The 27,036-nt window shown below is 34.8% G+C and overlaps 1 protein-coding gene across 1 annotated transcript in view; it reads left to right on the forward strand.

Moving 5' to 3' along the window:
* Positions 1-27,036, forward strand: part of NCAM2 (neural cell adhesion molecule 2) — a 124,245-nt gene that overhangs the window by 34,305 nt on the left and 62,904 nt on the right. Inside the window, exons 9-11 of the mRNA XM_065677124.1 lie at positions 8,663-8,813; positions 20,174-20,361; positions 21,553-21,649. Of these exons, the coding sequence (XP_065533196.1) occupies positions 8,663-8,813; positions 20,174-20,361; positions 21,553-21,649 (436 nt within the window). The remainder of the gene's footprint in view (positions 1-8,662; positions 8,814-20,173; positions 20,362-21,552; positions 21,650-27,036) is intronic.

Here is a 27,036-nt window from a genome sequence, read left to right on the forward strand (position 1 = left end):
CCCTTCTGTTTTCACCAGTTAGTTATTAAAGTTACAGAATTGCCTTCTCCAGTCCCACTTAAATTAAAGAGCTAATGTTTGTTAGACCTTTGCCATACGTGGTACCTAGCGTAGAGCTAGGCAAACATAAAGCAAGTTTAAATCGCCTCAGACCAAGGCAACCCCTGGCAGGTCCCAAGACCCTGCTCTGGAGCAGTGCAGAGTTTTTACTAGTAACAGGAAAATCATATTTACTGGGCTACAATCCCTACATGAAGGAAAGCTGGCATCCTGGTGCTAATGTTTCCTTGTTCTTTCACAGTTTTGTAACTCACTCTGTATGGGCAGTTTGGTGTAGTACAGTGGTATAGTTTCACCATACTAGTTATTTCTACAGTTGAACTAATATTTATTTCAAATTTGAATTGACCTAAACAGAAACAGGACCAGGTTGAAGTTCCTAGTCTGAATAACCATACTCTTGCTACTGATGCTGTATGTATTTAATAGTGATTATTCTTGGTCAGATGCACAGAGATTGAATAGTCACTAAAGAATAAATTCTGGCAAATCACTGTTAGTATTTTAAGCCTGAGCAGTCCTATATCCCTTACAGATTCATACTACAGTCTTCCCTTACTCATACCTTGCAGGTCTCCTTGAAAAGGGTGATTCTCCAGTTTCTACTGAAGTTACACTTTGCAATCATTTTAAAGATTTACAAAGCTGGGGTATAATCACCTATGACTCATTCTCATTTAACCAAAGAATCAAGTTGCAATAATATTTGATTGTCTAAATTAAGATTTAATTGTATAGTAAAATCATTACTTATGGTGACTGTTTCATGTAAAGTCTGTCTTGAATAGCAATGTTGTACTTAATGGTCTTATTCCCAAGAATTTTGCTGGTCTGAATCCATCTGAGTCACCTATGAAATCATACAGTGTTGGAGTAGATTCAGATCAGCAAAATTCTTAGTCATGAAACCATTAAATACAGTATTTATGCCTGTATCAGAATCTCTAATTACAAAGTACGTATGTAAATATTACCATTGTAATTTTTCTGATATACTTACAAACAACCATTTGTGGTTAGTACTGTTATTTTTTGTGGCCAGCACTAATGCTTGTTTTCTTCTACAAGTTTTTTTCATATAATGCTAATATTTTGCTATTAATAATCATCGACATTTCTTTCCTATGATTTACATCTTTAGTGGAAGTAGTCATCTCTGTTACTTTCATACTCTTTCATGAGTGAAAACAAATCAAGGAAAGTTCAGCTTTCTATTTCTGGTCTTAGTAAGTGGGTTTGATGTATTAGATATCCTGTGTCATCTCATTGTGTAACAACTTAAGTTTGAAATCAGTCAGCCTGAATCAATCAAATATCAGTTCATGATTTCTAAAAGTCATAAGAAGCTTTCAAGAGTACATTTTTCCTGAGATTATACATGCTGTTAACAACCTGCATAGAACCTGCTCCTGTTTCCAGTCTAAATTCTTTAGAAGTAACTGCTATGTCTACAGATGAACAGAAAATCAAAACAGCGATATTTTCTTCAAGATTAGCTTTCTGTGTCTTCCCTGGTGTTACACTATAGCTCTACACACAATAGGTTCTTCAATAATTTCTTCCTTGTGGAAAAAAAAAAATCCTGACAAATTCAGGAATTTGCAGCATGATAACATATATTATTTAACAAGCTGCAGTTCTAAAAGAATCACAAGGTCTCCTATAAAAACCACTGAAGTCCAAGACACTGCTGTAGCATTATTCTTATTCACTGGACATTAAGGCATATGCACTTAGCAATACTCTGGAATTTTCTGCTGTCTCCAACAGGTGCATGGATAGAATACATTTACCAGAAGAGAATGGGAAATATTGTGAATATACCATCCATAATCCAGAAGGGAGCTTCCATCAGCTTCTACACGATGGTGGCTGTTGTGACTAACAGCCCTTTCTCATCATCAAAGGTAGATTTTCAGACTAGGAATTGCTGGTCACTTGCATTAAATAGACTTCTGGAATTTTATCACCATTTAGCATCAGTATGTCAGGTCGCAGAAGTTCTTATCTTTCATGCTGCTTCAAGGAACAGTTTCATGAACAATCATGATCTGCTTAAATCTCACATAGAAGAAAAGTCAGCCTGAAGTATGTGATCTGAAGTTTTCCGCTCATGCGGATATCAACACAACCTGAGATCAGAAAGCTTCCTAAAAAATGGTATTGATGAAATCCCAAAGATGATTCTATTGATCAGTATTTGTTTTCTCCTTGAAAATTCAGTGATGTGTACTCAGAACTTGACCAAGACAACATAATGAGTTGGCAGTTTTTGACAATTTACCCTGAAGAAGGATCAAATCATCCCCCCGCTCCCCAGTGTGAGGACCTTCTACCATGTACATCTGCAGCAGCATCTTTGGAGGAACTTGAAAAAGTCCTGCAGTTTTTACTCAAGTTATTTGTTCTCACAATGACTGTTCTTGAATATATTGCAACAAGTTTTACAGAAGAAAGCACACTCAATTCTCAGCCACCATTTCTTCATTCTTTCTGTTGTTAACACATGCAATGCATGTCCAAAATATCACTGAAGCACGCATGTGTCAGAATAATAGTTGGTAAATACGTCACAGGCAAAACTGACCTGCAGTGTTCAGTTACTATGGACAGTAATGGGACTTAGATCACAAATAAGCTTTAAACATTAGAAGAAAAACAAATAAAGGTATTTCAACTTGTCCAGATTTCAAACTAAATTTAGGTATTTTTTGACTGTAGTCTTGCAATTTGACTTCCAGGGATGAAAGAGTACTTTGTCAGCCAAATGGTAAACTCTGTAGGAGGGAAGATAATCAACCCAGTCACAGCTGCTCTAACCATTCAAGTAATATTACCAAAATCCAGCTACAAGCGTGTCAGCAATTTCTGCATCTGTTCTCACCTTCCACTCCTGCTTTCAGCCAGCCCAAAATGCACGTTTTGGCAGCCATGCAGTTTCATCTCATTTGGCATTACAATTCCTCAGTATGAGTTGGCAAAATGGTTGATAAATCAAACTCAATAACTAATTCCATCCACCTCTCCCCAAGTGCAGCTTTTTAAAATTGAAAAAGAATGCCAATTTCTATGCATTGTTATAATCTGATTTTCTCCTTATGAGAAATCACACTTTTTTTACTACAGTGGCAATGGAAATGTGCAGATAGAGCATTCCATGATACCTGAATAAGTTACTCTGTGCCAGCAGCTGTTCTTATATTTTTGTGGATTATGTTGTTTCATCATATCCCTATTATCTCTGCAAGTGGAACCCTTGAAATACATGGTTATGATCATTTCGGTACTGCCTTGGGAGTTCTGGAACATTGTTTTGGGTCAGTGTCAGCCCGTCAGAACTTAGGGAATTATTCATGTATGCCACTACAGCACATGTGAGCAGTTTAGGAAACAAGAGCAGAACAGGAAAGAAGTCAGGTAGTAGAATAGCGTATATAGCATGACAAGGATTTTATCAAAATCAAAATACATGTTTACTTTTACAAAATCTGTAGGATTAATCTCAAGTGATGAGATACCTCCCATTTTATGCTTAATGTAGGGTTTATTTGGGTTAAGCTGCATATCGTAAGAATATTGCAAGTGCAGAAAGTTCTTACGATTTGGTTGGTTTTGTTTTGTTTTGGTTTGGTTTGGTTTTTCTAGAAGGCATTGTTTTATACTTCAGTGTTGTCATTATGGATAATTTTATTTGGAAACCTGTATAGGATAATTTTATTTGGAAACCTGTATAGAAGAATTTTATTTTGACAGTGGCAGAAAAATAGATTGCTATCAGTATTCAAAATAAAAGGCGTTTTTCCATGAAATGTTAAATTCTTAACTTAGGGATTTTATATTTTTTTCTTTTTTAATGTGGATGAAGTAACAATTTTTTTTATGTGGATAAAGTAACAGTCCCATTTGTTTACCTGAGTAAAACACTATAAAAGTCTATGTTGAAGATCTGTCAATTTTTGTTTTACCTTTATGCTGGTGAAAAACCCACCACCAAAGCCCCTAAAAAACCCCACTTTTATTTATGAATTCTCTGAAATTCTCTGATTAACATTAATGATGAAATATATTTTGATTTCTTAAGATTTTGTTGTGAATTTCAAAATGCTGTAAGAAGGTAACTTCTAAAGACTTTGTTTTTCTTTACCATTTTCAGGATACACAATGGTCTGTTTATTGAAATGATTCCTCCAAAGTCTTACAGTATAAGCACCTGTTAACATATTTGCTCACTGATCTTTCTTAAGAAATATGCATGTATCTGTATGGAACTGCATTTACCACAGGTGTATTTCAGACCTCACTGATTATTCATGCTCCATGGTGATAGGTGATACGGAGTAATTCAGTGAGTAAGCAGAAATCATGATATTGAACCACAGAGACAGTTCTGGTTGTTTAGGTTTTTGTTTTGTCTATTTTTATACTCTTTATTAATACTAAGGAAGAAAAAAAAAAGCACATGTACTCACTCAGTCTAGCAGAAAACACCATAGTGCGTATTTAACATCTGTCCCATTATAACCTTCGAAAGGAAAAAAAAAATATTCCCATTTAGTAGGTGTCCATGATTATTTCAGGCAGGCGTAACATAACTAATTGGTAGAGTTATATCTGTATTTTGATTCGTCTCCAGTGGCAGGTCCGATGCTTTTTTCCTGGTGGGGATTTCTACTGAGGACTCCTGGGCAGTTGCAGTGTACTTTGTTTCCCATGTGCGCTCTTTCTTTTCTGTTGTGTTACTGTGCCAGACATGGTGCTGACGTATGCTCTCCATACTTCGTGCAGGAGGGAAATAAGCCTCAGAAAGATTTTACCAAGGATTATAAAGCTATAGTGGGTGCAGACGCCAAGGTTAGTGCTGCCCCTGTATGACAGTGTGCATTTGCTGTTCAAACTTAAGCAAGAAGACTGACATTATGAATCAGTATGAATGCAGACTTCTGCTTTGTTGAATGTTTTAGTTTGATAAAGCTCTTTATTAAGAGCAGGAAAATATAAGGAGCATGGGTTCAGGTTTTGCTTCGGGCTAATGCAGTGTGTTCAAATTTTGTCTCAGCTTCTTCACTGCTCTTTGCTGTAGTCAATTTCCATGTCTCTGCTGCGTACCTCATGTTTGTTCCTAGCTGTCCTTCAGCATGACTGTACTGTTACTGTACTTCTTGTGTCATCACAATATGTCCTTGATTTATTTATCCAGATCTCTATTAACTGAGTTATACCATAGAACAGTGTAATACAGCCACACTAGTATTTTTTAAATACTTGTGAAAATTCATCATACTAGCTAGCATTTGTCCCTGCCCATGGAAGGGGTATGGAACTAGATTTTTAAGGTCCATTCCAACTCAAAGCATTCTATGACTCTGTGATATTCTGAGAGCCCTCTCTAGACATAAGCAACAGCTTCAAAGCATTTTAATTTATTTATTTATTTGATTATTTATTGTTGAAATTTTCTTTGTATTTACCCTCTTGTTTTCTTTCACACATTTGTGTGTTCAAGAATATCAGTGAGTATATTTAATCAGGTATTGCACCATCTTTGCAGAAGAGGTAATAGAATTGTACACTAATCAACCTGCAGAACAGGACAAGGGAATAGGCCTTAAACTCTTCACGAAGAAGCCAGAGTATAATGCACACTCTGAGCAGTGCAGTAGAAAACATCTCATTATAGGTTTTACATTATTTTATAAGTAATTTCAAAGAGATTATTGTAATAATTTTCAGACAATTTTGTAAAAGTAGAAATAAACTGTAGTTAATGGGTATTTTTATGATAATTTGGGGCAAATATTCTTGTCTACAATTGTTACATGTTTTATTTGGGTTTGTGGACTTTGCTTAACCTAATAGATCCCTCTCAAAATGCTACTTAGCATATATTTGATGATGAGAATAGATGATGTGGCTATGCAGAATATTCTGTCATTCATTGTATTCAGAGACCAATTTTTTTCCAGTAGTACTGGTAAATAATTAGATAAACTAGAAACAATAGAGAGAAGTTACTGTAAAAGCTATTTAATTTTAAGGTTCTTTGTGCTTTTTTTATTACATTTGGTTTTTAACATCAGTTAACCCTCATATCTGAGTTGGAATATATGTAATTAATTATAATTAAATATTCAATGAATTATATAGTGAATGATAGTATTTGGGATTAGTATTGAACTGATACCCTCTTCCTTTGTTATGAAGTACAAAATAGCACTGTAAAATTTAGACTTCTGTAAAAATACCTTTAGTGACTTCAGTAAGGAATATAAATAATTTAACTCTTTTTACAGGAATCCTATTGACCATACTGCACAGAAGGTTCCACTGGTACATGTTTGTTTTTCAGAGAGTGAAGCATTACCATTGAAATATATATATTTTTAATTCTTTTTTTTTTTTCCTTTCTTTTTCATATATGCTTCTAGTAACCTATTACTGGAAACAAAATTGGGCTAGCTGAAGAATCTCTGATATAATTTGGAAAATCATGGTGAAAGAACTTGAGTGAATGTATTGTTACAATTCAGTATAATATCACAGAAAGACACTTTGCATTGTGCCAAGAGAAAGTACTAAGAATGAATTTGACTTCTTATTGTAGGTCAAAGTAAGTCATTGTAAGGTCAAAGACAATACCTGTTCTCTATTACTACTCTATTGTGTAGCGCTACGTTAGTGCTATAGGAGTAGCTCTTAATGAATCACTAATACAATATGCAGTACTTCATCTGTGATTCATACTTACAGGTTGTTTCAGCATATGTCTTCACAAGTTTTAAATGTGACTTCTTAGGGAAATATTTGTAATCAAGGTAAAATCAGAAATAAAATCGCTGAAGTATACAGTTTAGGTAGGAACGTACATTTTAGGTAGGAATAATGTAGATTTACTGTTGTATTACATGCTTGATACTTTAAAAAAGAAGCAAATAACCCATAGGTAAATAATACTGTTGTTAACTGTGTCATACAAAGTATTTGTTTTATACTTAAATAAAACAAGTACCCTGTATATAAAAAAATTAGAACAATATTTAATGTTTCATTTTAAAGAAATTGCTTTTTCATTATCCCAAGAATTCCCTTCAAAATCCATGACATTCAGTACTGTAGTATGTTTCCTAGGAACTTAATAGATTTTCTCTTTCCTTTTTTAAAGGTATAATGAAGACACAATTTTCAGCATTAGAAATTTCATAAAAGGTGACTAAGTGGTCTTAGTTACTAATTTTTACGAATCCAGAGGGTTTTAGGTTTGCATTAGTGTTACTATTCCCTAACTAATTTATGTTAGTTAACCTATGCTAGCATAGTAACTTATGTTCTGAGGCTTTCACAAGAAATAAAATTCAGTGCTCTTGGATTCTGATGGGGGAATCAGAATACTTTTCTTTCCTTAGAAATAATGATATACAGAATGCTTCATATGTTTGCTTTATGTCAGATATTTTAAGATTTAAATTGTGTGTGTTTCTCTTGCATTCAGTGAAGAAACAATTTTACAGAGTTAAAGCTATCAATTAAATATCAGCTGCCACTTGATGGGTATTTAGTGTAAAAAGCAGTAAACTTGAGTGTATGCATTTGTAGGACTGGACATTAAAGTATGTTTCAAGTTTAGATGTGATACAATGAAATAGTTACTGGTTTGCCCTCCTTTTTCCAACTTCCTCAATAAAGAAGGTAGGTAAACATCAGTATTTTTATCAGCCTTTTTTTTTTTTTCTTTACTTCAAAAAAGATAAAAGAAAGAAGTAAAGCAAGTTTTCCCAAAGCTACAAAACAAGTAAAGAGTAGAGCCTGATTAAATAACTTTTCTCAGGTAAAGTACTCCATGAAGGCTGAAGTGTCAAGCAGAGGATTTGGTTTTATTGTTTTATTTCATTTTCCCTAGTATTTTCATACTTTTGAAATTCAAATAGATTTTGGGGAAGGGGTGGGGAAGTGTTAAGGATGAGGATTTTTATGAAGTTCCTAAATATAAAATTTATATTCTAGAAAATCAGAATCCACCATTCATTTTTTCTCTCTTGCCTCTTTCCATGCAATGTTATGGAAAAGAAATCCAGAAATTCCAGCTGCATTTATGATAATGGGTTTTTTTTTTAACAATTGTTAAAAAATGTGATCTTCTGAGAAGAAAATGTGAATAGTGAAAATAAATCTATGATTGGATTTGTGTTCTGATCCTTGTTTGAGGGGGTATTCTATTCAGTTTCACAGTTATATTTTTAAGGATGAGAATTAATGCTAACTGTAAGATACTATGATTTTAACTGTATGCATTTTCATGACTAGAGCCTGCAGTTCACTATCCTAGTCATAAATGGATACTTCTTGTGGTTTATCTTGACAATGTTCCTTTAAGCATGTACTTGCTCCCTTGATTATCATACCTAGAAACAGAACATATTTTTCTGTTGTTTTGTTGGGTTTTTTTTTAATTTGGATAATTTAGAAGTTGCTTAGCTGTCAGTAATAACTTCACCATAGGTGAAGAAATGCTTTCAGTTGTAGTTGTCATTGGTGTTTAATATGTAAAGCATACATAAATATACATATATATATAAAACCTTTCTTTTTCCTGAATCAATGTGAACAGAGCCCAGATGGCCGTATAGAAGTCAAAGGGCAGCATGGAAAATCGTCACTGCATATTAAAGATGTGAAGTTGTCGGATTCAGGGAGATATGACTGTGAAGCTGCAAGTAGTATTGGTGGGCACCAGAAGAGCATGTACCTTGATATTGAATGTAAGTTCTAATTTTTTTTTTCTCTTTAAATTTATTTTAAAAAATTAAAAAAGAAGTACATTCTTAATGGAAGGTCGGTTTTTTTCCTGGTAGTTCATGTATAAGTTCGTATAATTTAAGAAATCATGTCCTTTTGCAGTTAGTGCTGCTGAATTCTGTGGAGGAATCCTGTATTTTCTGAAGTTGCCAAGACCCTTATTGGTGATTTAAGCAGGAAAGGATTTAATCTGAAATCATATTCCAGTAGTATAACCCGCTAAGTTTAATAACTTCAGTTCTTTGGGCTAATGGAGACTACTGTGAAATAAGTTAAGGACTGATTTGATCAATAGCTCAGGCTTGCATTTAACCTTATAAGATTCAACAGTCTTCTGTTTTTTTCCTAGTTCTCTAAGTTACTAATCGCCATCAAGTCTCTAGCTCCTCTTATAACCCCTCCTGGATTTATAAAGCTTGTGACAATCACTTCTAGAAATTGTTTTATTCAAAGCCTTTGAATTTTATCCAAGAGAAAAGGATATTATAATTTGCTTAGAGAAGAGCCTGGGTCTTTAGAAGGCAATCAGAGAATACAAATTTGAAATACACAAAAATTCATTGGAAAATTATCTCTTCAAACTGTTCTTCTAATTCAGGAGGCGAAGCTCTTAAAAAAGGAAAAAAGAAAAAAAAAGGGGGGGCAAAAATATCCCTTCTATTTCATTGTTGTTCTTTTTTGCTAGAGATTTTCTAGATTAATTTGTTCTACATTTCAGATATGGCTTGAGTAGGCCTGTCTGAGATTCAGACTCTGGACAGTAAATGTCTTTCCAACGGGAGGATAGATGTTGGAATAGGATCTGTGGCACAGAAAGATAAGCAGCAGTTGTAAACCACTGAGTGATTTCCTAAGGAGTTCTGAAAGTGGCTTTAGTATACAGTTGCGTGTTCCATCTTTTTGACAGACAAGTAGTGCATTATGACACAGGAAATAAATCTGCAAGGAAAATGAGAAATTATCAAAGTTGTAATTGGATGTTAGGAATGGAGAGATTTCCAGCCTATAAGGTCCCATAAGACCTAAAAAATAAATATACTGTAAATAGCTTTGCATAGCTACTCTTCAAAAAATAGACCTATGAAAGGATTTGAAACTTTGCAAAATATTATTACTCTTTTGGGAACATAATAGTGTACTCTGTTGGTATCCTTAGGTTCACTGGTGCACTGATAACTATCGTTATATGTATATAAATTAAATAAAACATTTTACTAGATAAAAATGCAAGTTTAGTGAAGGTTCTGTAAAATTTCTATAAAATCCTGTCCTATTCTGCACAGTGATAGGAAGTATTTTATAGATTATATAATATATAAAATACATGTAACATATAACATATTGTATATATATTGTAAAGTTTTATGGTTATTATGCCTTGAAATCAAATATTAATAATTTTTGTATTCAGTAGAGTATGGACCGCATTTTATGAAACATGGGTGACTGGAGATCGAGAATTTATTAACAGCACAGAATTCTTACTAAAGGGCATAATAAAATGTTTGATACCTTATTATAGTCTTAAGACACATTTAAAAGTGAAAGTTTTAGAACAGTTGCTAAGAATTTAAAAGTAATATATTCTCATTATGTTATTGCAGACTTGAATATGTGGAGATAATCAAATATAGCGTTTGAGAAAATGGAATAGCATACTGTTTAGACACACTTCTTAATACAACATAAATCTTTCTAGAGTTCAGAAATCTTCTGAGAAGACATGATTTTTAAAACATAGATTTATTATATCATCACTGTAATGATTCATTTTACTGTATAACAGAATATATTGCATTTATTGTTGTATTATAATGCAGCAGAAATATTTTGGGAGTGATGCAATATTCTGATTGAGTCAGAGGATTTTTTTTTTCTTCACTTAGAAATAATTTTGCACTGGTGTATGAACTGCCTTTTTGTCTTGCTTAGGAAGGAAAGCACTTGTCTAATGATGAAGACTTCTGTTTTTTTTAAATAGCGTCCCCAAGAGGAAGTGTCTTCTTTGCAGCCTCATCTCTCATCAGCCTAGTGTCTGTCATAAACTTTTTTGCAAAGACTCTATTAGTACTTCATTATCACAATTTCCATACAATGCTGTGTTGTCATCAGCACTAACGGTTCTTTTTCAGTTTTGAGAAGAATATTTTCTGGTATGGCTGCCTCTTTGTGTAATAACTAGTGAGCAGTTGGTCAGGGGACTGGAGCACCTCCCGTATGAAGACAGGCTGAGGAAGTTGGGGCTGTTCAGCCTGGAGAAGAGAAAGCTGCATGGAGACCTCATAGCGGCCTTCCAGTACCTGAAGGGGGCCTATAGGGATGCTGGGGAGGGACTCTTCATCAGGGACTGTAGCGACAGGACAAGGGGTAATGGGTTAAAATTTAAACAGGGGAAGTTTAGATTGGATATAAGGAGGAAATTCTTTCCTGTTAGGGTGGTGAGGCACTGGAATGGGTTGCCCAGGGAGGTTGTGAGTGCTCCATCCCTGGTGGTGTTCAAGGCCAGCTTGGATGAAGCCTTTTGTGGTATGATTTAGTGTGAGGTGTCCCTGCCCATGGCAGGGGGGTTGGAACTGGATGATCTTGAGGTCCTTTCCAACCCTAACTATTCTACGATTCTATGATTATTTTTCATAATGTTACAGTATAAACCTCAATAACTGTTTTAAAATTAAAATAGAAATAAATAAGCAAGGATTAATCAATACACCTATGCCATTCTGTAAGTTAATAAAAAAACTACAACAGTTTTCTTTTTATACTTCACAATATTTGAGAGTTTGTGTAGTCAGGAGAGGAGCACACTCCCATCACACCCTTAAATGTCAGTGCAGTTAAACAAGCCTAATGGAGACACAGAGTGCTCTGGTGTCACTGTCTCATCCTTTTACTTAGTGACCCCTATCAGACATAAACCGACAGTAGGATTGCAGAGACTTTCTGTGCCTTATCCTTGTTCTCTGTTAGGGTTGCTCTTGATGATAAGAGCAGTTCTTTCTGAGAGGAAGATATTATCAGGTTTGATACCAAATAGGCACAGTTAACCCTACCTTTTATCTGAAGTAAATGCTAGGCAGACAGGAATTATAGGAAACCCAGAGGCATTTGTAAGGCTTTCTTCCTACAAAGTCATCTTTGCCAACAGTTATGTTTACTTTTCCTAATATTAAGTATAAAAAAAAAATTAAAATAACATAAAAAAGTAATATATCATTAAAAGTATTTATTAATGGATTTCATTAACTGTGAAATTTTATTATGCATATGAAGTGTAGTGTGTGTTGGATAATAATAATTACTATTACTACTAGTAGCTAACTGATAGAGATGTTACTGTGTGATGGCATATATGACATATACTAGGTATTGGTTATAAAGATGTGTCTATAGTGATAGAAACCATGATAAAAATAGATAGCAGATGAAGCAGGACATACTTTAAGATGAGGTTTTCAGAAGGACAGAAGGAAGTTAAATGTACAAATCCGGGTGAATTATAACTTGATTTATACATGTAACAATATCAGTCTATTTTCAAAGTTAGAGATTTCCTATGCATATATTTTCATTTCTATATGGCATTTTTGTCTTTTTAGCTCAGATGTAATTATTTTGAAAAATATGTGTTAGGATTATGAAGGAATCTTAGAAAGCATAATACAGACTTGACTAAAAGAAGAAAAATTCTCATGAGAGAACACATTATTTCTTGGGTTCCACAAATTATTCACTGCTTTGATTAGTATTTGAGAATGAAAAAAATATTATTTTGACATCATTCTTTATAGTATTATGCTGTTAGGATGCACAGATGGCATTAATAAATTGGAAAGGATTTAAACAAGCCAGTAACAGCAAGCAGTCTGTGGTCCTTAAAAGTGGTTCTCTACTTGCCCTGACAGTTACATCTTTATTTTGTTGAAAGTATTTACAGCACTTAATTTTGTAGTCCTAGGTGCATATTATTGTGCAAGATGCTGATCTCTCTGATTGCTATCACCAAGTACAAATTCCTTTAGAGAATGCTTCTGTTACTGGAGAAAATGTATTAAGCCATATTCTTTGGAAGTCTGCTTTTCCATCTACTACCTGGGAAACATCCTTACATAACTTACATAACTGTAATTACCAGTTTTCATATCACTCTGTTTCAGTTAAAACTCCCCAATTTCATTATTGATAATGCAGAATGGTCCAAAAATGCCTGATTCCACACTGTACACAAAGACTAGTGTTTTGGAATATAATCAACTATGACAAATATGTTAACATTCAGTAATATGGTGCATTTTTTTGTACCACAAGTGGTTGACAGAGAATATTTCTTAGAAAGCAATTTCTAAAAAAACACATTTTAATAATTTTAAAGTGTCTTACAAGAATGAGTTTTTCTTACCTCTGGTTTTCATGCAAACCTGTATTTTTAAGTTATGTTTCTTACTTGTTAAGTACCAACGTTCAGCTGGTACTTTTGATGGAACCAAAAAAAGATTGTATATAGCCTGTGCAACACTGTCTTTACCTGTAAAGAAACCTGTGCAGTGGTCATTATGCTACTGCACTGCTCATCAGAAAAGGGTTTTTTTTCCCCTTTTTTCCCCACCACAATTTGAAATGAACCTCATTACTGTTAAAATATTGAACTTTTTTCCTGAGTTAAGTCTTCTGGCTTTTCATTTTATGTTACTTAGCTGTACTGCAATTGCACTGCAGTTAAGGCAGATGCCTTGGATTCATGCTGTTTGATTTTATATCTTTACAAAAATATACAGCATGATTTAAAAGCAGGTTGAACAAGTAGAGCTACTAATTCCATTTACCTTGAAGGAAGCAAGGCTTTGAATCAGTGGAAATACTACTGTGCGCAGGATGTCACAAGCGTAACAGATGTCACAAATGTTGCAGCTACCTGCTGCTGTCATAAACTGTAATAAATGCAGACAGTTCATACTTTGGATTTGATTTCTGTTGAAAGAAATCAGTTTAGCAACATACCATCACTAGTCACAGAATCACGGGATGGTGAGATTGGAAGTGATTTCCTCTTATCCCGTCACTGGACACAACTGAAAAGAGCCTGGCTCCATCTTTTCACCCTCCCTTCAGCCATATTAATCATGAGAGCCCAGCCCTAACTAACAGCCAGGAAACAAAACTGATCATATGGCCTAAAAAAGAGACAAATGACAGTAAAAGCAGTCAAGAGAAACAAAATGTTGAAATATTCTGGAAAATTACGCATGTTTTCTATTACAATACTAATGGGTTTAGTGAAATTTCTTCTGTCAAATTTATAGATTAAAATGAGAAAGCAAATACAGAAAAGGTCAGTCTTCAGCATCATGAAATACATGTGATAATTTTGACATGACTTTGGAGCTCGCGAATGTCACTTGTAAGAGTTCCAATTTTCCTTTGGTTACTTGTTCACTTGCATAGAAGAAAATTTGGTATGCCATTGCTGTAACTTAAAGGTGATAAGAACGTTGAATTCTGATCAAAAGATGAGGTTTATTGGACAGTCACTTTGCAAAAAAACATTTAATCAAAACTGACTGTACTGAGGCAGAGATGAATGCATGTCTTTTTCTAATGTCACAACAGCAAGTGTGGCAAAGTGGTTAAAATGATACTTTGTTCATCTGTATAATAAATCTACGTACTTTTTAGGCCAAGAGGGTGTAAAAATACTTATAGAACAGAAATTCCACCATAAAAACTTTTGTCAACTTCATGACTTGTTAAAATGTGATAGTCATGTTAGGAATTTCTCTAAATTTTTACGTAATAGAGCTCTATACTGCATGTTTTTGTTGACCTTGCAATGAGCTTAATGTCATTTAAAGTAGATATTTAATAGCATGTTGGCTATTTTTCTTTTAATAGAAGAAAGCAATTTGGAATGTATACTATTCTGTTTCTCGTCTGATTATTTACTCATTCTATTAATAAGTTTGTATGCCTCAGCATCCTTTCTTATTGACATAATTTTTCACTTATGCAATTCTGAAAAATAAAGACACAAAAAAAGGCAAGAAAGAATTTTCTGATGTTTCCTTGAAGACGGTTCTACTTTTTGAGTTGGTCTTAAAGGCTAAAAATGTTAAATGTTTAAATTGATAACTGATGTGCAACTTTTAAACTGATTATTGTACTTCCAAAATTCAACAGAATTTTGGAAGTCATTGTTAAGTGATATACAGTGATGACCTGTGAATGAACAAAAGCAGCATAGCCTTTGTCCTGTACCTCCAAGACAGATCCAGTTGAGCACAAGCTACCTCCAAGACAGATCCAGTTGAGCACAAGCAATACACCTAAGAGTTATGAAGAAAATCATCAGGTGGTATGATAAGTGTGATGCTGAAATTTTTAAATTTGAACAAAATAAAATACCTTAAATTGAGATTTATAATCTCAACACTTTTTTTTTTTTTCTTCAATTAACTTGCCATTACTTGAAGTTTAGGTTGAAAGGGAAACCTCAGTATACTTAGAGTAAACCTGAGGCATGTAGCTTTGGTTGTAGTTGTCTGAGGCAGGTCCCTCACACCACAGAGCCTGCCTCTGAGCTACAGTTATTGAACACATTGGAAGAAGCACAGGGCTAATGTAAAGAGGGAAATACCTGGTGAGTTTGAGTACACTGTACTGGAGATCTGAGGGATATAAGTTATAGGTATATTAAGGGTGCAGCATGCTGGAAACGGATATACAGGGTAATTTAAACAATTTTGTTTGGGTTTTTAGTCTGTTCCTTAATGTTTCTTAGAGATTTTTTTGTCGTTGTTTTCTGGATAGCACTGTGTGTAGAAAGCATAGATTCATAGAATGGTTAGGGTTGGAAAGGACCTTAATATTATCTGGTTCCAAACTCCCTGTCTGGAGAGTTTCTTCTACTTAATCTCCAAGGAAAAGCTATTCATCCCAAAACAGAAAATATTAACTACTGCAAAACAGGTATGAGGGGAAAATATACCAGAGAAAGATGGATGGCTATTAAGCAAATTGTGGCAGACTTACAAAAAATTAAGGTACTTTTACAGCATTGATGGCAAGGAAAGTACTTAAATTTGGTAGATGATGTGGTTTCTTAAAGTCCTTGATGATAGGAAGGTTATGCCAGTATTAACTAAGAGAGAGCCTTCCAGTAATATGCTGCATGAAACGTCCCAGCATCTTACACATGACAGTCTGAGTCATATGTTTTCATTGTGTGATCCAGGAAAACAAAATTATTTGAGGAGGAAATAGCCAAAAGTTTGAAAACCTGCATCCTTAAATTAAGAAGTGCAAATCTGATTCTGTACAATAGGGTTTTTTTCATAGTTGTCTGGATGCATGTGCTGAATCAGGTAATTTGCCATATCCAATTTTGTGTATAATGTCAAACATACCCCAGAGGCAGATCTTTGAAGTTGTTAATTGAATTAACTTCTGGATGAGAGAGATGATGTATTAGCCTATTCTAAAATCATTGTTCTCAGATATTATACTTAACAAGGATATCTAAATATTAAAGACAGATTTCAGGCCAGAGTTTGCTTCTCTTTCATAGTCTTCTTATGCAGGTTATCCAGAACTACTTCTAATTGGAGTGCTGACCTCTCAGTTTCTTTCTTGTTTGGAAAAATGAACAGCTTGGGTTTAGCTGTTACTGATGCCATAATATTAACTACTCTAAAATGCCATTCTAAAGTTATAATTGCTTACAGAATCCTACTCTTATAGAATCATAGAATCGTAGAATAGTTAGGGTTGGAAAGGTCCTCAAGATCATCCAGTTCCAACCCCCCTGCCATGGGCAGGGACACCTCACACTAAACCATACCACAAAAGGCTTCATCCAACCTGGCCTTGAACACTGCCAGGGATGGAGCACTCACAACCTCCCTGGGCAACCCATTCCAGTGCCTCACCACCCAAACAGGAAAGAATATCCTCCTTATATCCAATCTAAACTTCCCCTGTGTAAGTTTTAACCCATTACCCCTTGTCCTGTCACTACAGTCCCTAATAAAGAGTCCCTCCCCAGCATCCCTATCGGCCCCCTTCAGGTACTGGAAGGCTGCTATGAGGTCTCCATGCAGCCTTCTCTTCTCCAGGCTGAACAGCCCCAACTTTCTTAGCCTATCTTCATACGGGAGGTGCTGCAGCCCCCTGATCATCCTTGTGGCCCTCCTGTGCACTTGTTCCAGCAGTTCCATGTCCTTTTTATGTTGAGGACACCAGAACTGCACACAATACTCCAGGTGAGGTCTCACAAGAGCAGAGTAGAGGGGCAGGATCACCTCCTTCGACCTGCTGGTCACGCTCCTTTTGATGCAGCCCAGGATACTGTTGGCTTTCTGTGCTGTGAGCGCACACTGCCGGCTCATGTTCATTTTCTCATCGACCAGCACCCCCAAGTCTTTCTCTGCAGGGCCGCCCTGAATCTCTTCTTTGCCCAGTCTGTAGCTGTGCCTGGGATTGCTCCGACCTAGGTGTAGGACCTTGCACTTGTCATGGTTGAACTTCATAAGGTTGGTATCAGCCCAATAGTTTTATTTCGTTTTGTACCTTTGTGATGTTGTCTTTGTTCCTTCTAGGCATCTTTTTCATTCGGATTGCCTTATGTGTCCAAAAATAATAATCTTTCACAGTTCAAGCTTGTAGCAGTACTTTCAAGCTTTACCTTATTCTGGGCTGAATAGAAAAAAGCATGACCAGAAGGTCACAGGAGGTGATTCTCCCCCTTTACTCCCCTTTTGTGAGATGCCAGCTGGAATACCATGTTCAGCTCTGCAGTCCCCAGCACAAGAAAGACATGGACCTATTAGAGCAGGTCCAGAGAAGGGCCACAGAGAAGATCAGATGTCTCAAATATCTCTCCCATGAAGAAAGACTGAGAAGTTTTGGGTTGTTCAGCCTGGAGAAGGCTCCGGAGAGACCTTACAGGAGCCTTCCAATACCTAGAGGGGGCCTATAAAGCAAGCTGGAGAGGGGCTTTTTACAGGGGTGATAGGACCAGGGGTAGTGGCTTTAAACTAAAAGAGGGTAAGTTTATACTAGATATTAGGAATAAATTATTTACTGTGAGGGTGATTAGACACTGGAACAGGTTGCCCAGAGAAGTTGTGGTTGCCCTGTCCCTGGAAGTATTCAAGGCCAGGTTGGATGGGGCTTTGAGCAACCTAGTCAGTTGGAAGGTGCCCCTGCCCATAGGAGAAGGGTTGGAACTGGATGATCTTTAAGGATCCTTCCAACCTAACCCACTGTATGATTCTATGATTTATTATGTGCCTATACTAACTAATATGAACAGTAACTTTGGTACTTTTCTGAAGGTTTCCAGGTTTTTTAGTAGAGTGCCATAAGGTTCAGATATAATAAATGTCATCAGGCTGCTTTAAAAAAAAAAAAAAAGGATCATATTCAAGCTTCTAATTCTGTATATAGCTATTTAAAAGTCCAGTATGTTATATCTTAACTGGTAGAAGACTGTGTGCAAAAGCTTAAAAAGAGCAGTTCATTTACACCCTGGATTGATTTTTCTGGTTTTTTTTTGGTCAGGCATAAATTAATCCTGAGGTATCTAGAAGCTAAGCAGAGCATATTTTTATTTTTTAATGGTTTTAACTTTTTTACTGATCTTCATGGGAGCTTTTTTCTCTTTTCATACTGAAAATATATTCCATTTAAGTATCCTTAACATATATTAATATATGACAAGGTCCATCTTCTCATTTTTACTTGCTTATACTTCATTTTCAGTTCATAGAATTTCTCAATAAATGTTCTGTTTATTAACTTAGTTGTTTCTTAGATATTCTGGAGAACTGGAGGAATCAGTTTTGTAGACATATAGAATAGTCAACCTTGTGTTTTCAAAGCCTTGGCTTTAAGGTTTGTTATTTTTTCATACCCATGCATATTGTGTGTTTCTGTACTTACACGAACAGTAATTCTGTAGCCACTTAAGCATAATATACTACAGTTAGTGATGAAAAGCATACAAGAAAATGCAAAATTTTGCATGAAAAAAAAAAAAAAAAGGAAGGCATTTTAAACCATTCCCAAAGCTAAACTTTACTGCATAGTCAAACATGGTCAGTTCTGGTCTCTGATACACCTACTAGTCATTTTCTGCCCAAAAATATTTTGAGAAGACTGGAATAGAATTTTCAGACACACATATAGAAATATTTAGGAGCTATTTATCAAAACAAAAATATAAATAGATGCATTTTAAATATTAAAAAAGATACCATGATCACAGCTGTAATTGATAACTCTGTTTTGGTATTGAAGTGCTATAGAATTTCCCTGACATGCATTAATATAAGGAATATTTTCTTAATATTGTTAAAATACAATAAAAGTGGGATTAAAATAAAAAAACAAAACCAAATATTGAATAGACCAAAAATGTGGTTTACCCGGGACATAAATAGAAGAACAGAGATAGTTCTGCCTCACATTTTCTAGAGACCATTAAACTGTTCCTGCACCTTAGAGAAAGAATGATTAGAAGACAGAATTTTTTTCCTGGTGGCACTGTGATCTGAAAGTCATAGTTAGTTTGCATGCCAGCAATTTCCACTGTGTCATACTCAGTGTTTGCACTTATGTTTAACATAGCCATTTATAGGCAGTTTTTTAAGGAAGATGCACCATCTTTTTGTTTGTCTGTAGCTTTCTGATTTCATAAGAAGTTGGTGTAAACATTATCCTAAGTACTAATACACACCGTACTTTTTTCTGACATGCATAGAATATATTGCAACATTTTAGCTATTCTTTTATTTATTTTCTTCTAGGTTTATTCACACAATTAAACATCTCTCTTCAGAAAGAGTTCATAAACTGTAAGAGTTCCAGTGAGAAGTGGTTGAAGCTCTTACACATCTTTGAAAATTTGGAGACTGAATGTAATTTCTCCCTAGCAAAAGAAGAAACTATAAAATCAGCAAATTAACATATTATAAATTTTAGAGGTCGCCTCCCTTCGTGATACAGTATCTGACTGAAGAGTTCCTCATCTTCAGGAATAAACATTCTTTGTAATTTCTGAGATAAAGTCTTTCTGAATGCTGAATACCTGCTAAATATAATTAGCAGGTATTCTCTTCCTGAGAATTTCAGCTGAAAGGGTTTCAGGGGAGGAGAAAGCTAACAAAATAAAAGCTTAAGAAACTCAAAATTGAATACTGATGTTTTCAGGGTCTGTGATAAACTGCCAAAACAATCAATTAAAATTTTTATGTGAACATGCATGCTTGGATAAAGGTATACAGTTTGTTTTACTAAAACAGTTAATGTATTTATGTATTGCTTTTTCCAGATGCTCCAACATTTGTGTCAAATCAAACTATGTATTACTCTTGGGAAGGCAATCCCATCAATATAAGTTGTGAGGTGCTAGCAAACCCGTCTGCCTCAGTTCAATGGAGAAGAGGAAAATTAGTTTTACCGGTAAAAAATACAACACATCTGAAGACCTACAGTACAGGAAGAAAGCTGATTCTAGAGGTAAGGCTTAAAAGGGAAATGTGAAATGGAAATGTAAAAAGGAAATGTGGTGACATGTATATTCAAAAGGATTTATGTGACTTCAGCCAAGAACAAAGCAGAAGGGTAAAGTGCTAAGGAACTGCAGTTGGCTGTAACAGCTGTTTCTTCATAGAGGCATTGGAAAAATAAACTAAGCTACTGTTACCTTAAAGGTGCCTGTAAGAACAAAACATGAGAGGGGTAGAAGATAGAGAGTGCATCTTAATTATTGATTTACTTTATTGACTTGACCAAATTTGGAATGACTCAGAAATAGTGTATAGCAAATCATGGTCCTTAATTAATTCACAGCAAAGTGTAACTGGTGTCTCTAGCCCCAGTCTCACCTGTTACAGGGATGACATACTGTGTTCCTACACAGGCGTGGAAGAAGTCAGTTTTCTTCATTTCTGTCTAGTTTCAGGCTTATGTCCAAGTGTAAGCTTTTCCGTTGCCATGGGTAAAAAGGCTGAGAAGCTGTAAAGCTAAGCTGACTAGGGGACCTACTTCAGATCGCAAGCAAGAGTTTTACAGTGGACTGAAAAAAAACCCAACTTTATTTTTTCCTAAGGTCTAAGCAAGTAACCTTGATTCAGTAGTAGAGGATATATATTCTATGAAACATAGTCTTACTCTTGTTTGAAGGTCATCTTTAGGGTTTTGTTTAACTGTTTAAGTAAGGCTTAACAACATAAAATATGCTTCACCGTCTGTGGCTGTCCCATTGTACAGTCACCTGAAGAGTAGGTCAGGTAAGCTAGATTCCAGTGAGGCATTACCTACCTATGTTATCCATGATTTGTTCAGTCGTAAATCCTTACTCAACTGAATTTACAGTCGAGCCACATCCCGTTACATCTACTTTCTCCACCCCCCCACCCCCCATTGTCTGGTGTATTGTGAATCCTGCAAACAATAAAAAGTAAAATATTATTCTTGTAGCACCTATAGGAATCAACAATTTTCAGACCTTTAGTTGCTTATTTCAGTCAAAATACCAGTTTGTGCAAATAGCATGTGTAAAAAACTATGAAGTTTATTAGATTTTTTTTCTTGTTTAAAATTATAAAGTTGAGCAATGTCCCCATTTTTTCATTCTTTTTTGGGTTTTTTTTTTTACTTTGATATTTAATTAGAAACCAATATTTACAAACCATATTCATTTTAAAGATTGCTCCTACATCTGACAGTGATTTTGGACGATATAATTGTACAGCCACAAACAGAATAGGAACAAGATATCAAGAGTATACACTTGGTCAAGCTGGTAAGTTTAAAGTTGTTCCCTTTTCTTTAGTTTTTTTTTCTATTTTAATCAAAATTAAGTTCAGAGACACTTTTCTCTGAGTATTTTATTTCAATGGAATGTTGGCAGTTAATTTTAATTCTCTGAAAGTTGAGTTGCACTATAAAATAAAATAAACCGTTTCCCTCTGAATATGAATCTTCTTTGGCTTTAATTGTAAGGAAGGCCTGATATGGGAAAAAATAAATTAGTAACTTTTTTTCTTTGCCCTTACTACATCCTACATTTATAAGTGTATTTTCATTACTTCAGTGGAGAGATACGGTTTGGAGGCAGTAAAAATAAGAAAGAATTTGGAAAGTCTTTTTTCCTTTTTCTCCCTGGTATTGATAAACCAAGGATGTCAAATACTTCTGTCTTCATTTGCTCTCCTAGTTATTTAAAAGCAGAGTTTGACCCGGAATGCTAGGTTTAAATTTAAGTTCTGACATATTCTACAACCGTTACAGAATTTCTGAGTATTTTTAGGTCCATCTATAGTTGTTTAGGGAAATATAAAAATATGATTGTATGTTTGTTCTTTGACAGAAATGATTATTCACTGAGGGCAAACGAGTTTCTTAGTACTCCTTTCAGGTATATTTTCTTGTGGAATGGACTAATGCTTGTTGCTTTGAGGGCTCCCAACATTTGTATCTTCATAGATGATGCAAATTATTCCAGTTTTAATGACATCTATGGAGTAATAATGCAGTTCGTAGTACCAAAGGTACAGCCATGCTGAAAGGTATACAACCATTGTGATGCGTTGTTACAGACTATTTTCATCATGCAACTTTCAGGTCATACCATACTGCCAGATTGGCTGATACTTATTAATGAGGACAGATAGAAACAAGGTCTTGTATATTTAAAAACAAACAAACAAACAAAAAAAAGGAACTTGTTTTTTTTTATGCTCTTCAATGTTTCGGCTGTAACTTTTGGTTATTTTGGGTTTTTTAATAATAAAATAATCTCTTTAAAGCCCTGCTAGGAGGACTTTTGGGGGTACTTTGCTGAAATGTGCACATCCACATAGGGAGGCTTTCTTACTCAGCCCGGTGTTTTAATTTTTATAGTTTTGCTCAGTAAGGTGATTATTTTCTTTTGGTTTCTCAGGAGTTATAAAGAATAGTTGTTTATTAAGAAATTTCTTAATTGTACACAGCATGTAAAATTTTTCTCATTGCCTCTAAAGGATGGATTACTAGCATACACTTTTACCATGAATACTATACTATTTTTTTGTCTTTGAACAGTGATCAAAAGTGCTGAGCTTCCTAACGTAGGAAAATGTGGGGGTTTATTGACAAAACAGATTTCTATGTGCTACAATTTTACATTATCCAGAAGACGCATTCCCCTTAATTTTTGAACTTTTGGAGGATATTACCTGTATTGTTGATCATTTGATAGCTACATGTGACTAATGAGAAATATATTACCTTTTTCTCTTGCATGTAACCATCCCTAGCCTCAGCTAAGTCCTAATTTCATACAATACATTCTTTACTTTCTATTTTACAAATCTCTCCCCAATATAAGGATCCACAGAGTTTTAGTCATGCCTAGAATAATTTCATCTTTTTTTTCGTAAAGAAATTCCAAAAGTGAACAGTTTAATAGAATCTTCAGTCATGTTCAATATTATTTAACTGGTTGATACTATTTTTTTCAGTGGAATTCCTTGAACAATTGAGTTTCCATAACAGAGCTAAAATTATGACTCATCAGTACTGATGAGCAGCTCATCAGTACTACATGTGACATTAAATATGAAAAATTAATAGTCTCTGTGATGTTCAAAATTGATGTAGTAATAGAAATGCTCTAAATCTTAAGGAAAAACAACTAATTTCTATTCCATTATTAATTTCTATTCTGTCTGTAATTAAGAAATCTCAAGATGTGCAGGAAGTTAGCTTTGATTTGAACAGGTAAACTACATCTATTATTTATATATTCTGTCATCATTTAATTTAGGAAGTAGATTTAGCTCTAAAAAATCTCAGGGCATGATTATATAAATATTTGTGGCTGGCATACAATTTGCAGAATTACATTAAATTCATCAAACATAAGGACTGTACATAACCCTCTGCTTTTAGTCAGTTACATCTGTTTCTCTTCAGTAGCATGCTGTCTCTTTACGTCAACATGTGAGTCTGTAAATTTAACAGCAGCACGGGTTCTGCCTGTCCTGTTGGGCTAGGTGCTACGCTTGTCTCCGGAGTATCATCTCTAGGATTTCTTATGTGTGACACTTCACTGGAAGGGAAAAGCAGTATAAGTACGGTGTGAAATCTGCCAGAATAATTTCTCAATTTCTTAGTCTGGAAGACAGAAGACTTGCCACTAGAAGTCAGTCAATCAGGATAGGAATGGGAAGGAAAAACCCCACTTGCACCTCTCTGGTGTCTTACCTCTCAGGACAGAAAAAAAAAAGAGAAAACTGAACAGTAATGCCAATGAAAACAGAGAAACTCAGGTTATGGGTTTTGCTGGGCACTTTTTTCATAAAGCTGTATGTACTTACGAGAGCATCTCAACACATATTGCATATCTGATGATATTTCTTTTAGATTTGCAAAACAGTATCCCAGAACATTGCAGTGCATGATACTGCATGATGATTATTCTAGTAATTAATTTTAATAAAAAGTATTTTTTCATTCTTAATTGGAAAAGAACACAATATTTTGATTATGTATTGTACTTCAGCAAATTCTCACATGAGAGCCCTGGAAATTCAAGAAAGAGCCAATAACTCCGTGCAAGCTGTATTTTTTTTTTTTTTTTTTTGCTTTTTAATAGAACTATAACAGAAATGTTACTGATGCAGTTTTCAAACAGCTTACTATTTTCTACTATTGCAGTGGTGTAATATTTTTTCAGTTCTTCAGAAAGCTTGATGAATGCTTAAAAAAATAAAAGTATTGAAATTATGAAAAGGTAAGTCAGGGTATATTTAGTAAGTATGTGATGAATAAAGAATTATGGGAAGTTATTATGAAAAGCATGAGCTATATATAGACATTCTATATAATGACATGAAATTAATATGTATCCTTAACATTGTAGTGTACAATTTATATGGGGCTAGGGATGTCAGGCTCCATTATGCTAGGCACTACTTACAGGAGTGTAATGCATAATATTCAGTATTCTGAAAGATTTACATTATTAGCATTTGCATCTAAATAGACTTTTTAAAAAATAAAAACCTGCAAATAACAAATGTAGTTCACTGCTACAAGTTTTGCACTTAAGCTGGAATAAGCTGGAAATGAAGAGCAACCAGGGAGATGGAGGATAAAGCCACCACAATAATTACAGATGTAAAATGTCAAATGCAGCTTTCTTTCTAGTTTTACTACCTTTGTTGCTTCACTTTGGTAGATTAGGAAGCCCTAATGATTGATAGTTTCCATATTAAAGCCCATAAAACTTTTTCATGCATTTCCATAGACAGATTTCCTTCTGTCTTTGACTGTAAGTACTAATGCTGGGGCATAGCATACTTTCACAATGGTTCTGTCTGGTAAAATAAATACTAGTTCTAGCTTGGAGACAGTATTAAGCAAAGTCTGCTGGTAGGATAAATTTTACAAATAATTATCATTTTACTGAATAGTTTCCTCTTAAAATTCTGCAGGAATGACGTGTTGTGTCGTGTTTTGTTCCATTTTTCTGCTTTGCCAGTTTTCAGCTACTACCTTTTTTTAATTAGTAGTTAAAAAACTACCCTTTTTTTAATTTACTACTAGTTAAAATGTAATCGTACTGTCACGATGCCATTGTCTTTATTTCTGTTGCCCTTCTTAAGAAATTAGACTTACCAACGATAGAAAAAGTTTTCTTTCAGAATTTAGACATGATTTGCAACCATACCATGTTGTATGGCAAGAAAACTATACCTGCTCACTCAGATTATACAGACCTACTGGATCAGCCTGAATTCCAGACACTTTAAACCTTTCAAAACAATTGAAGAATTGCAGCCTGTCTAAGGTTTCACACTGAAAGGTGCTGGCCTTTACCGGTAAATGCTGAGAAACTTCTGTGCTTTTTAAAAGGTTAATCACCTTTTAATCGCCTGACTTGCGGTGATCAACTCTTGGAAATACCATATGGTTGACATCCTCCTTTTGTCATTGCTTAAGCATTTAAGTTGCTTTATAACTAACATGCAGAATGTGAAAAGAACTAGTCTTTTTCATTTCTTGCCACTGCAAATTTATTACTTCACATCACAACAACTTTTAGAAGCCTTCTTATGCTCTGTTTTTCCTCTGTGACAGGCTTAGGCTTTGGCAAACCAGGTAAGCTTGGCAGATTATCCCAATAGCTTTCAGAGCCTAAGGTGAGCACAGATATTCCTAGATTTGCCCAGCTGTAGCTTAGTCATAGTTTATGTGAAATATCAGTATGCAGAGAGATGAGTTTATGTGAAATATCAGTATGCGGAGAGATGTTATTAAGTAGCAAAGCATTTTTCCTTTCTGTTATTTTAAATGTTTTTCTTAGAGATAAACTTGACTTTTCAAGTAAATATTTTCTTTAAATATTAATGTTTATTTTGCACATAGCAGTGTACAGCTGGACCGAATCCGGAGATCCTTAAATATAAATCCCAATTTATGTCTATGTCTCATGGCCTTACTCATCTTAGATTTTGCTTTCCTGTTCTTCTATTCTAGGATGGCAAAGGGGTTAAAGTGAACATAGTTTAAAAATTAGCTATGAGCCTAACCTGTAGAATTAATATTGAAATTTTTCTCAATTGTAAGGAAGTATAAGCATATACTATTTCATGGAGGTTTTTGACTCCAAAGGTCTAGTTTGTAGCCCCATCTTTTTCCCTGCCCTGCTCTGGATACTACTTACGTTCAGCGTTTAGACATAGTTACTTTCAGTCAATATCTATATGCCAGATATACAAAGACAGGAAAAGTGGCAAAACTGCGCTAGGAACATATTGACACGACATAGCAGACAAGAGCTAATTGGAAGATGAATCTCTGACCCCACTACCTACTCTCACTTGCTTTTCTCCATTTTCACCAGGATTGCTAAACTGTCAGAAAGAAAATTTTCTTCCGTAAAATTGTCAGGTAAAATAGCTTGAAAAGCAAATCCCCAGAATGGTGGTCATTTGTTGAATGAGTTGGGTAATCATAGTACTAGACTTGAAAGAGTACTTACATATCAGTGGAGATAAAAATGTAGTCATAATTTTGTGTGTACTTCTCTATCAGTTGCAATAATATTTTTGGAACCAAACCAATACTACTTAATTTAGGCCAGTGTATCACAAAGTTCATCCATGCTAACCAGCTTTATTGCCAAGTATAAAATACATGAAG

The sequence above is a fragment of the Lathamus discolor genome, chromosome 4 (assembly GCF_037157495.1).
Source record: "Lathamus discolor isolate bLatDis1 chromosome 4, bLatDis1.hap1, whole genome shotgun sequence".
NCBI lineage: Eukaryota > Metazoa > Chordata > Aves > Psittaciformes > Psittacidae > Lathamus > Lathamus discolor.